General features: G+C 39.0%; 1 protein-coding gene across 4 annotated transcripts in view; it reads right to left on the minus strand.

Annotated features, from left to right (window-relative positions):
• Window positions 1-12,377, minus strand: part of FNBP4 (formin binding protein 4) — a 45,861-nt gene that overhangs the window by 17,776 nt on the left and 15,708 nt on the right. For all 4 annotated transcript variants that reach the window (XM_072790747.1, XM_072790745.1, XM_072790744.1 and 1 more), the window contains exons 9-12: window positions 7,830-7,951; window positions 6,108-6,212; window positions 4,064-4,197; window positions 2,866-3,053 (exon numbers count right to left, since the gene is read on the minus strand). In XM_072790747.1, the coding sequence (XP_072646848.1) occupies window positions 2,866-3,053; window positions 4,064-4,197; window positions 6,108-6,212; window positions 7,830-7,951 (549 nt within the window). The remainder of the gene's footprint in view (window positions 1-2,865; window positions 3,054-4,063; window positions 4,198-6,107; window positions 6,213-7,829; window positions 7,952-12,377) is intronic.

Here is a 12,377-nt window from a genome sequence, read left to right on the forward strand (position 1 = left end):
AGCTTCCTAGTTCCCCATAACATAGTAACTTTTCTTCTTTAAAATATGGTTTTAGGGATCCCTGGGTGGCGCAGCGGTTTGGCGCCTGCCTTTGGCCCAGGGCGCAATCCTGGAGGCCCGGGATCGAATCCCACATCGGGCTCCCGGTGCATGTCTCCCTCTGCCTGTGTCTCTGCCTCTCTCTCTCTCTGTGACTGTCATAAATAAATAAATAAAAAAAAATTAAAAAAAAAATATGGTTTTAACCATTGCTGGGATGACAAACAGATCATATTTTAAAAACTTTACAGGCTTAAAATAGCCATCAGAAATGCTCTTAAATCCCAAAGACCTTAGTACGAGATTTGGGTTTTATTTAAATCAAGTTTATCAAATTTTAGTGTCTCTCATTAAAGAGTCTTAAGAAAAAAAAAAAATAAAGAGTCTTAAGAATATAAGCAAATGTATCAGTGGCTTTTTCCTACAGCACAATTAGTTTTGTTTTAATCAGTTATGTCTCCAAGTCTTCCCTTTACCAGACAGTACCCAACTGTGTTTGTTATTAATAAAAACAAAAAACTTGGCTCTAAGGTGTTCACAGAACATGTAAGAGTTGGTAATTCTAGACTATTCAGCTCAGTAACATACAAGGGACATGAAGCAGTGGTCAGGAGTAAAATCGACCACCCAGCACTACCATCAAGCCTCTCTTCAATTTACTAACTACTCTAAAGCAAACAAATCATAAAACCAACTTATTAGACGCATTTATCACTACTACCAAAAGAATGAGGAAAATAATAAAGGAAATCTCTTTGTGAAAATGTTGAAATACCCTAGAACTTTAGAAAATATATTTCTGAAATATGAAGTAGAATGAAATCACCCTTTTGCTATGTGCAAAATCACTGCAGCCAATGTAGGTTTTTATTTACTCATCTAGTAATTACCCCTAGGCTATTAAGAAATTAAGATAAGAAATTAACAAAATCATTTGGTAACCTATCAATTTCATTTGGCACATTACCAACTTCTTGATTGTATTCAGTTGGGTCCCCGATCCCAAAGTATTATTTTTGATAAATAGAAGACAAAAGAATTCAGCTCTTCACACATTACCAACAAATTCCATGTCTTTATCTTCAAAGGTTTATTACTTTAAAAGCCAAACCACAGACTCTTGCTTTATCTGCCATCATTTTTAACAAACAGCCACTAGTTTTTTAGATCAGAAAGGTTGCTAATCATAGTCTTTACTATGCTTCACTCTTCACTTATTTTTGTCATTCCAAGAATGGTAGATTGGGGGTGGGGGAAGCGCATCTTCTTCACTAATGGGGAAATCAAGCCACTTCTCTTTAGAAGATCTCTCAGATTCTCAAAATAACTGAGGAGCTATGAAAGCTTTTCATATGTATGTAATGAAACTAAAGACTATGAGAACTTTAAATGGGTTGAGAGCCATCCTGATTGTTTTATACTGGATTACTGTTGGCAATTTGCACCCATTTCTCTGAAATAATGGTCAGTTTCATACCATTTCTTCAGAACATTTTGATTTGTAGCAAACCATGTCTTATTAAGACTAGTGGAGTGATGAGAAAATGCTCTGCATCACTTGCCATCAGGGAAATACAAATCAAAACTACAATGAGATACCACCTCACACCAGTGAGAATGGGGAAAATTAACAAGGCAGGAAACAACAAATGTTGGAGAGGATGCGGAGAAAAGGGAACCCTCTTACACTGTTGGTGGGAATGTGAACTGGTGCAGCCACTCTGGAAAACTGTGTGGAGGTTCCTCAAAGAGTTAAAAATAGACCTGCCCTACGACCCAGCAATTGCACTGTTGGGGATTTACCCCAAAGATACAAATGCAATGAAACGCCGGGACACCTGCACCCCGATGTTTCTAGCAGCAATGGCCACGATAGCCAAACTGTGGAAGGAGCCTCGGTGTCCAACGAAAGATGAATGGATAAAGAAGATGTGGTTTATGTATACAATGGAATATTACTCAGCTATTAGAAATGACAAATACCCACCATTTGCTTCAACGTGGATGGAACTGGAGGGTATTATGCTGAGTGAAGTAAGTCAGTCAGAGAAGGACAAACATTATATGTTCTCATTCATTTGGGGAATATAAATAATAGTGAAAGGGAAAAGAAGGGAAGGGGGAAGAAATGTGTGGGAAATATCAGAAAGGGAGACAGAACGTAAAGACTGCTAACTCTGGGAAACGAACTAGGGATGGTAGAAGGGGAGGAGGGCGGGGGGTGGGAGTGAATGGGTGACGGGCACTGGGTGTTATTCTGTATGTTAGTAAATTGAACACCAATAAAAAAAAAAAAAAAAAAGACTAGTGGAGTGAAAAATGAGGTTGAAATATCAACAGTTTTCTGTAGACAGGCAGAATAAATCTCCCATTATCATTCCACATAAATACTGACAATTCAGTTACTAATTCCTTAATATTAACTACCATTTATTAGTGGATACACAGCCTTGTCTGTGGAATGAGACTGGTTATAGGACAATCGTTTTGTTAAGATCTAACTGGCTTTATTAAATGATTCAGGAATTGGAAAGCATCCCACCTAGCAAGTAGATGGGAGCATGCATGGGACACTCTTAAAATCAAAATATACTGGCTCATCATTTCAGGTTTTACCAAAGTCTGATATTAATAGTGTGATTTCCAAGCAGTCACTGTCTTAGTTTTCTTCCCTATTAACTCTTACAATTTTATGGCCACTATTTTTTAACCAGAAATGTTATTATGATTTGAATTATTTTCTCCTTTTATGGTATCAACTAATACAAGTCTTTTTTTCCCTTCAAAATTATTTCTCTCCAATTAATACAGGGTAAATTGTCCCACCTGTGGAATTCTCAGAGGATTCTGCAGAATTTGAATCAGTGCCAGTTTTGTCTTTCAAGGTCTGTTTAGGAAGAGTCTCGTCTCTACTTTCTTGTGCTTGGCTTTCTTCCTCCTCCTCCTCACCATCTGGAAACTCCCACTGAGACTCGCCCGACTGTTCGTTTACATAGAAATATCGTCTATGATCCCTAAATTACAAGAAAGAAAACACATGTTTTAAGACCCATTCTCCTACAAAGACACTTCCATTTGGTCCTGTCCCAGGACAGCAGTCTGCTCTCACAGGGACGAACCTCTTCTTAATGGACTGCTATTCACAAAGGCAACAAAGAGCTTTGACAATTGAGGATGAAGAACCAAGGATAATTCAAAGCTATTTGCACTGCCAGCAGCTCTGTGAATACAGCCCTGAGCCCTCTCATTCCAACAGATGACTTAGAAAACACCTCTCACACTTTTTTCTTTCTTTTTCTTTCTTTCTTTTTTTTTTTTTTTTGCCAATGCTTAACAGGGTTTCAAGTTTCATTAACGAAGGGACTCAATCTCCTAGAACACTAATTTCCCTTCCAAAGAAGAGAACAACGAAGTTTGCGAAAGGTGACTCTTCCCCTCTTGGACCGTGGAATTCACATTTCATACTCTTGATATCAAACACAGTGAAAGCTAAAGAGAGGGAGAGGATCTGGGAGCTGAAAAATAAAAGAGCAAAGATTTCAAATAACGAAAAAAAAAAAATCAAGAAAAGCCAAATATAAAAAGAAATGTTTTCATCTGACCTGCTGGCAGAAGATAGTAATCTTGTTCTTCATTCACATCTTCAGGCACGAAGCTTTCCTTAACTTCACCGAGGTTAATCAGGAGTAGTTGCTTCCAGAGGTCCTGTAAAGCGCACAGAGCTCTCGCATGCGCTTAACCCCCAAGCCCGCCCTACTCCGTGCAACAACACTCTGGAGAGTAAAAACCAGCTTTGTCCATCTTGGGAAAAAATCCGTTACATGGAACACTTTAAACATTGCTTTTTGTTTCTCCATGGCTGGCCCAGACTCTGTAAGTGCTTGCGGTGCTTTGCCTGCCTGGCACCGCTAACTGCAGCTGCTCTCAGTCTCCAGACAGGCTGTCATGTCGTCAGGTGGTGGTGATCACAAATCATGTCTGAGATGTCAAAGGTGAAAGGTGAAAAGGGGAGAAGAGTGCGTACCTGTCCCAGTGGCAGGACCAGCCTTTAGGAGTGGCGTTTATTTCATACTGTTTTAGTTGTTCTGCTGCATCCTGAAGTTTTCGTTTAAGGTAGTTTCCATTAAGAGCCCCTTCCCTCCAGTCCGCAATCCGAGTCTAGAATCAACAAATGGAGAAGTTAAAGGCTTATTGTCAGGAAGCAGAAGTAAAAGGGACATGTTTTCTGGTCCATGACCATATTGCTGGATTCTCACAAGGACAACAGACCAAAAAAAGAAGAAAGCTGCTCTTCATTTCATAAAAAATCTTGTTTGCTCTGTAGAGTCCTAAAAAAGGTGACTGGACTATAGTACATTTTTATACTGCCAACTCTCCAGTATCTAAAAATGAGTAGCAGTTTTGTTTATCCCTTGGTCTATATTAATTCCTTAGCAATTTTACCTTTGTTTGGTAGATAGTTCAGCCAGTTCAGTAATGTGATTCATAAAAAACAAAGATTCAAAAAAAACCCCCAAAACCCAAAGGTTCAGTCCTTAAGGAAGTCAGCTTCCTATGGGAACTGTTCCTTACTGAATCCTATCCTGCCACGTTATGAACTATGCAAACTACAAATAGGACTCAGAACTTTTCTCCTTAAAAAGATTTATAACCCTATAGCACTTATAAAGTCTTTCAACATTACATGGCCTCATCTGATCACTATCAATAGAATTTTGTTAGAAAACAGGTCCATATTAAAATACATCCCATTCTCTGTTGGTGGAGCATGGGACTCTTGATCTCAGGGTCTTGAATTTTTTTTTTCAGGGTCTTGAATTTGAGCCCCACAATGGGCATAAAGCTTACATTAAAACAGAAAACAAAACAAAACAAAAACACACTTTTTTAAAGATTTTTATGAGACAGCTCACACGCATGCACAAGCAAGAGACAGGGATAAGACCTGATATGCTGAGCACAAAGCCCGACATGAGGCTCAATCTTGCCACCCTGAGATCAGGATCTGAACTGAAATCAAGCGTTAGATGCTTAACCAACTGAGCCAACCCCCAATTTTTTTAAAAAAAGATTTTATTTACTTGAGCAAGGGAATACAAGAGAGAGTTAATGTGAGAGAGCATGCAAGCACATGAACAGGGCGGAAGGCAACAGAAGAGGGAAAAGCAGACTCGTTAAGCAGGGAGCCTAATGCAGGGCTCAATCCCAGGAGCCTGGGATCATGACCAGAGCCAAAGGCAGATACTTTTTTAAAAAAGATTTATTTATTTATTTATTTATTTATTTATTTGGGGGGGGGGGCTGAGACACAGGCAGAGGAAGCAGGCTCCATGCAGGAACCCTGACGCGGAACTCGATCCCAGGTCCCCAGCTAAACTTCTGCGCCACCCGGGATGCCCCAAAGGCAGATACTTATTCAACTAAACCCAGGTGCCCCTCAAAAAAATTTTTAACAACAAAAAAATGTCTATTTTTAAAAACATTTATTCATGAGAGACACATACAGAGAGAGGTGGAGACATGGCAGGAAAGGAGCAGGCTCCATGCAGGGAGCCCGATGTGGGATTTTATCCTGGGATCTCAGGATCACGCCCTGGGCTGAAGGCAGACGCTCGACCGCTGAGTCACCAAGGTGTCCCCAATATATGCCTATTGAAGGTAGTATCACCACACATAAAACCTCAGTATCTATCTTCATTATTACATTTTGCTAATAGTTTTATTTCCTGGGTTGGTGGTTCAAATATGCGTCGTTAAAAAATTAATTAACTAATTAAGTAATTAATTAATTTATTTAGATTTTATTTATTTACTCATGATAGACAAAGCGACAGAGAGAAGCAGAGAAACAGGCAGAAGGAGAAGCAGGCTCCATGCCGGAGCCCAACGCAGGACTTGATCCCAGGTCTCCAGGATCAGGCCCAGGGCGGAAGGCAGCGCTAAACCGCTAAGCCACCCAGGGATCCAATGTTAAAAATTTAAATTTAGGATTAAAACGCATAAGACAAATGCCTCACAAATACAGCATTTTACTCAAATACCAATTATACCAAAAACGGCTAAATTACCTCAGTCTGTAGAAGCAGCACATGAAAGTTGGAGATGGATTGTCTATTAATGCCTAGGAATTCAAATTTACTTGTCAGGGTATTTGCCAGTTCTCCAATCTGAAACTGTAATGTAGGAAAGAAAAAGAGGAAGAAATAAAATTGAATCAGCAATGTATTTTTTTTTTTAAAGACTTTATTCATGAGAGACGAGAGAGAGAGAGAGGCAGAGATGCAGGCAGAGGGAGAAGCAGGCTCCATGCAGGGAGCCCGACGTGGGACTCAATCCTGGGACTGCAGGATCACACCCTGGGCCGAAGGCAGGCACTTACCCACTGAGCCATGCAGGTATCCTGAGCAATATTCTTTGTATTATGTAAAATGTTTAATTTATTCTTAAATATGCTTAAAAAAATGGGTCTGCCTAGAAACAGCCTTTCTTAAACAGCTGCATATAAACAGTTATGTACAGAAGATTCTAGTTTAAATGAATTCACATAACAAGTGACAAATGACAAGTCTAGAGAAATTAAATGCATATGTACTCTGAGACAACACAGGATTCAACAGGTGTAAACAGATATTAAATGACACAACTCCTGATAGTATCCAAATTATCATTTATCCATTACTAATTGCTTACACTAGCTACACACTGAACAAAATTAATTCTCCCAGTCCCTTTCACATGGTTATACACTAGCCAGTGACTGGATAAACTCTTTCAGGTCAAAAGAATGTGTTAAATGGTTTTTACAACAGACCATCCTTTTTTTTTTTTTTTTTTCAGACCATCCTTAAATAGCCACATACTATGTGATCCCATTCTCATGATATTAGGCTTGAAATAAAATCAGAACCAAATTTGCCCTTGTGTAAGGACAAATAGTTCAGAAAGGAATTAAACTTGTAACTTTGTTTCTTTAGTACATCCAAACTAGAGAAAGCCTATTTGATAAGCTGTTATTGCTTTCCAATGAAGGCTTAACTTTTAAGAAAGCAATTAAGACATTTAAAATTTATCTATAGATTATTTCTCTACAACAAGTCAGTCTTATAATTTAATGTTTCAGCGTGACCTATGACCTTTTCAACTAACTACATAAATGATTTATATATGGAGAGAAGTAAAGATCACTCTTACTACTTGCTAATAAAGAATGTACTTTAATGGTTACCCCCATTTAAAAGTATTTGCTCTAAAAAAAATAAAAATAAATAAAATAAAATAAAATAAAATAAAATAAAAGTATTTGCTGGGGTGCCTGGGTGGCTGAAGCACCTTTTTTTTTTAAGATTTATTTATTTATTTATTTATTTATTTATTTATTTATTTATTTATTTATTTATTTATTTATTTATTTATTTATTATAGACAGAGAAAGAGAGAGAGAGAGAGAGAGAGAGAGGGAGGGGCGCAGAGACACAGGAGGAGGGAGAAGCAGGCTCCATGCCGGGAGCCTGACGTGGGAGTCGATCCCGGGACTCCAGGATCACACCCTGGGCCAAAGGCAGGCGCTAAACCGCTGAGCCACCCAGGGATCCCTGAAGCACCTGTCTTACATTCATTCAGGTCATCATCTCAGGGTTCTGGAATTTGGTCCTGCATCGGGCGTCCCCTGTTGAACAGGGAGCCTGCTTTTCCCTCTCTCTCTCTGCTACTCCCCCTGCTTCTACTCACTCTAATAAACAAAATCTTTTTAAAAATTTTAAAAAATTGTCAAGCTGTATTAATATACATACTTTCAAATCCTGTTCTTCTTCTTTAGGTGCTGTTTGTACTTTTGTCTTTTCTGGAGATTCTTCTGCTTCCATCTCTTTGTCTGAATTCTCGTCTATTTTTTCTGAAGTGTCAGCACCTATTACTATAAAAGAAACCATGTGAAATTAAATCAAAAGGACAAATACATAGCACCCCATATATATATTTTCTTATCCCTGTAGCACATATCTGAAAAAAGTTCTTAGGTCTTTTTCCTATGCTTGTGGTTTTCCTTATTCAAGAAACCCTAATGACTTACCTACCATCTTTATAAAGCCAAAATACTTTAACCTTTATAATCATCTTTCTTAAAATGTCTTTAACATTTAATTCATTTTACTACTGCAGTCTCTGCTTTCCCTTTCTGCCTCATCTGTTTATCCTTTCTAATCCTCTATTCCAGAATACCATTGATTCAATTACTTTTCAAAGCTACGTATCAAACCTAGGATATAAGGGTTCTTTATGAATTGGGTTTTGGAAAAAAAAAAAAAAAAGCTTTCAGAACAGAGGAACATTAATTTCAAACAACCTAATAACCTCCTTTCTGAACTGATTAAGGCTTGCAGACAGTTTTTTTCTTGTTTTTTTTAGATTTATTTATTCATGAGAGACACACAGAGAGAGGCAGAAACATAGGCAGAGGGAGAAGCGGGCTCTCTGTGGGGAGTCCAATGTGGAACTCGATCCCAAGCCCCGGGATCATGACCTGAGCCAAAGGCAGATGCACAACCACTGAGCCACCCAGGTGCCCTTGCAGACAGTCTTTATTGGACACACTCTTCTGATTGGTGATGTCTACTGGAGTAAAATATATGAACTGTGTTATCTGCTTACCACTGCTTACCAAACTAATTCACATATACAATGTAAGATCATTCTGTCATGAAGTTTTCAGTCATTAAAAAAAACAACAACAACGGGGGATCCCTGGGTGGCTCAGGGGTTTGGTGCCTGCCTTTGGCCCATGGCGCGATCCTGGAGTCCCGGGATCGAGTCCCGCGTCGGGCTCCCGGCATGGAGCCTGCTTCTCCCTCCTCCTGTGTTCTTTCTCTATCATGAATAAATAAATAAATCTTTAAAAACAAACAAACAAACAAACAAACAAACAAACAAACCAGGGGTGTCTGGGTGGCACATGGTACAGGTCATGATCCCGCAGATACTAGGACCAGGCCCTGCAAGGCTCCCTGCTCAGCAGGGGTCTGTTTCTCCCTTACTCTTTCCCTGTCTTCCTTATTTGTGTTCTTTCTTTAAAATAAATAAATAAAATAACCACATTTAAGTTTTTTCTGGACTCTGGTTAATCTTAGATCTAAAGAAGTAACGTGTTTTTAACGTCACTTTCAACAGCTTTTATTAGCCTAAAAGTTTATATCCTAAGTATTTAACCTCATCATATAATGGCCTTGCTTTTTATCATTAATAATCCTTCTGCGTTTTCAAATTGGAACCAACTCCTTCTCTCTTCCATTTATTAGTTTATAATTCATTTGCATATTAAAGATCTTACATTTGGTGGCAGGTATAAGAATTTAACAATTTATAGCACCACTAGAGCTCTAAGACTAGTATATATATACATATTTTTTTATGTACATATTTTTAAAAGATTTTATTATTTATCTGAAAGAAAGAGTGTGTGTGCATGTGCAGGCAGAAGGAGAGAAAGAGAAGCAGACTCCCCATCGAGCAGGGACCTAAACATGGGGCTTGATCCCAGGACCCCAGGATCACTACCTAAGCCAGTTAGATGCCCTACCAATTGAGCCACACAGGCATCCCTAAAATTAGAATATTTTAGAGGGTAATTAGATCTATCAAAATGTATATACCCCTTGACCTAGCAATGTATCTTTAGGAATCTGTACTATAACACTAAAATCTACATAAAGATATATATACACCAGCACGTTTATTAGAGCTTTGTTTTAATCATTAAATATCATAAGAAATACAACCAACAAAGTGAGCACTCAAGTAACTACAACCCAGCTTAACAGAAGACTATCACTGCCACTTCTTAAGTTCCCAATGCCTCTGCCATGTCCACAACAGACATCATCTCTACCTCAATGGTGTAAGTACCTTCCTTTAGTTTCATCATGGACAGATCTTTAAGCACAGTATTTTTGTCCGTTTTCCAACTTACTTTTTAATCTAAACTTTAAGGGCTTTTTTTTTAAGATTTTATTTATTTATTCATGAGAGATATAGAAGCAGAGACACACATAGGGAAAAGCAGGCTTCCTGCAGGAAGCCCAACACGGGACTTGATCCCGGGACCCCAGGATCTTACCCTGAGCCGAAGGCAGCCACTCAACTGCTGAGCCACCCAGGCGTCCCTAAGATTTTATATATTTATTCATAAGAGAGACAGACAGAGGCAGAGACATAGGCAGAGGGAGAAGCCGTTCCGTACAGGAAGCCCAATGTGGGACTCAATCCCAGTACTCTGGGGCAGCCCCGGTGGCGCAGGGGTTTAGTGCCGCCTGTGGCCCGGGGTGTGATCCTGGAGACCCGGGATCGAGTCCCATATCGGGCTTCCTGCATGGAACCTGCTTCTCCCTCTGCCTGTGTCTGTGCCTCTCTCCTCGCTCTCTCTGAATGAATGAATAAATAAATCTTTAAAAAAAAAAAAAAAAAATCCCAGCACTCTGGGATCACACCCTGAGCCAAAGGGAGACGCTCAATCGCTGAGCCGAGCCACCCAGGCGTCCCAATTTTCCAACTTATATACAGGAAATATTAACATGTTCTCCTGTAGTTTTTTAAATTCAACACTATTGTTTCTTAGATTCATGTTAATATATTAACTGTAGATCATCCATATTTCACTGCCATTTAGTATTCAATTTCAAGAATACACTAGAATTTATCCATTCTATCTTGGACATTTGAATGGCCTTGTACATATTGCTGGAAAATACAAATACAATATTGTTAACAGTGAAACCTGGACATAACTTAAATGTCCATGAATGGAGAATAGTTAAATGAAAATATCTATACCCTCAAAACTATAGAACACTTCTGAAAGAAATTGAGGAAGACACAAAGAGATGGAAAAATATTCCATGCTCATGGATTGGCAGAATTAATATTGTGAAAATGTCAATGTTACCCAGGGCAATATACACGTTTAATGCAATCCCTATCAAAATACCATGGACTTTCTTCAGAGAGTTAGAACAAATTATTTTAAGATTTGTGTGGAATCAGAAAAGACCCCGAATAGCCAGGGGAATTTTAAAAAAGAAAACCATATCTGGGGGCATCACAATGCCAGATTTCAGGTTGTACTACAAAGCTGTGGTCATCAAGACAGTGTGGTACTGGCACAAAAACAGACACATAGATCAGTGGAACAGAATAGAGAATCCAGAAGTGGACCCTGAACTTTATGGGCAACTAATATTCGATAAAGGAGGAAAGACTATCCATTGGAAGAAAGACAGTCTCTTCAATAAATGGTGCTGGGAAAATTGGACATCCACATGCAGAAGAATGAAACTAGACCACTCTCTTTCACCATACACAAAGATAAACTCAAAATGGATGAAAGATCTAAATGTGAGACAAGATTCCATCAAAATCCTAGAGAAGAACACAGGCAACACCCTTTTTGAACTAGGCCATAGTAACTTCTTGCAAGATACATCCACGAAGGCAAAAGAAACAAAAGCAAAAATGAACTATTGGGACTTCATCAAGATAAGAAGCTTTTGCACAGCAAAGGATACAGTCAACAAAACTCAAAGACAACCTACAGAATGGGAGAAGATATTTGCAAATGACATATCAGATAAAGGGCTAGTTTCCAAGATCTATAAAGAACTTATTAAACTCAACACCAAAGAAACAAACAATCCAATCATGAAATGGGCAAAAGACATGAACAGAAATCTCACAGAGGAAGACATAGACATGGCCAACATGCATATGAGAAAATGTTCTGCATCACTTGCCATCAGGGAAATACAAATCAAAACTACAATGAGATACCACCTCACACCAGTGAGAATGGGGAAAATTAACAAGGCAGGAAACAACAAATGTTGGAGAGGATGCGGAGAAAAGGGAACCCTCTTACACTGTTGGTGGGAATGTGAACTGGTGCAGCCACTCTGGAAAACTGTGTGGAGGTTCCTCAAAGAGTTAAAAATAGACCTGCCCTACGACCCAGCAATTGCACTGTTGGGGATTTACCCCAAAGATACAAATGCAATGAAACGCCGGGACACCTGCACCCCGATGTTTCTAGCAGCAATGGCCACGATAGCCAAACTGTGGAAGGAGCCTCGGTGTCCAACGAAAGATGAATGGATAAAGAAGATGTGGTTTATGTATACAATGGAATATTACTCAGCTATTAGAAATGACAAATACCCACCATTTGCTTCAACGTGGATGGAACTGGAGGGTATTATGCTGAGTGAAGTAAGTCAGTCAGAGAAGGACAAACATTATATGTTCTCATTCATTTGGGGAATATAAATAATAGTGAAAGGGAATATAAGGGAAGGGGG

The sequence above is a fragment of the Canis lupus genome, chromosome 21 (genome assembly GCF_048164855.1).
Source record: "Canis lupus baileyi chromosome 21, mCanLup2.hap1, whole genome shotgun sequence".
NCBI classification, from domain to species: Eukaryota; Metazoa; Chordata; class Mammalia; order Carnivora; family Canidae; genus Canis; species Canis lupus.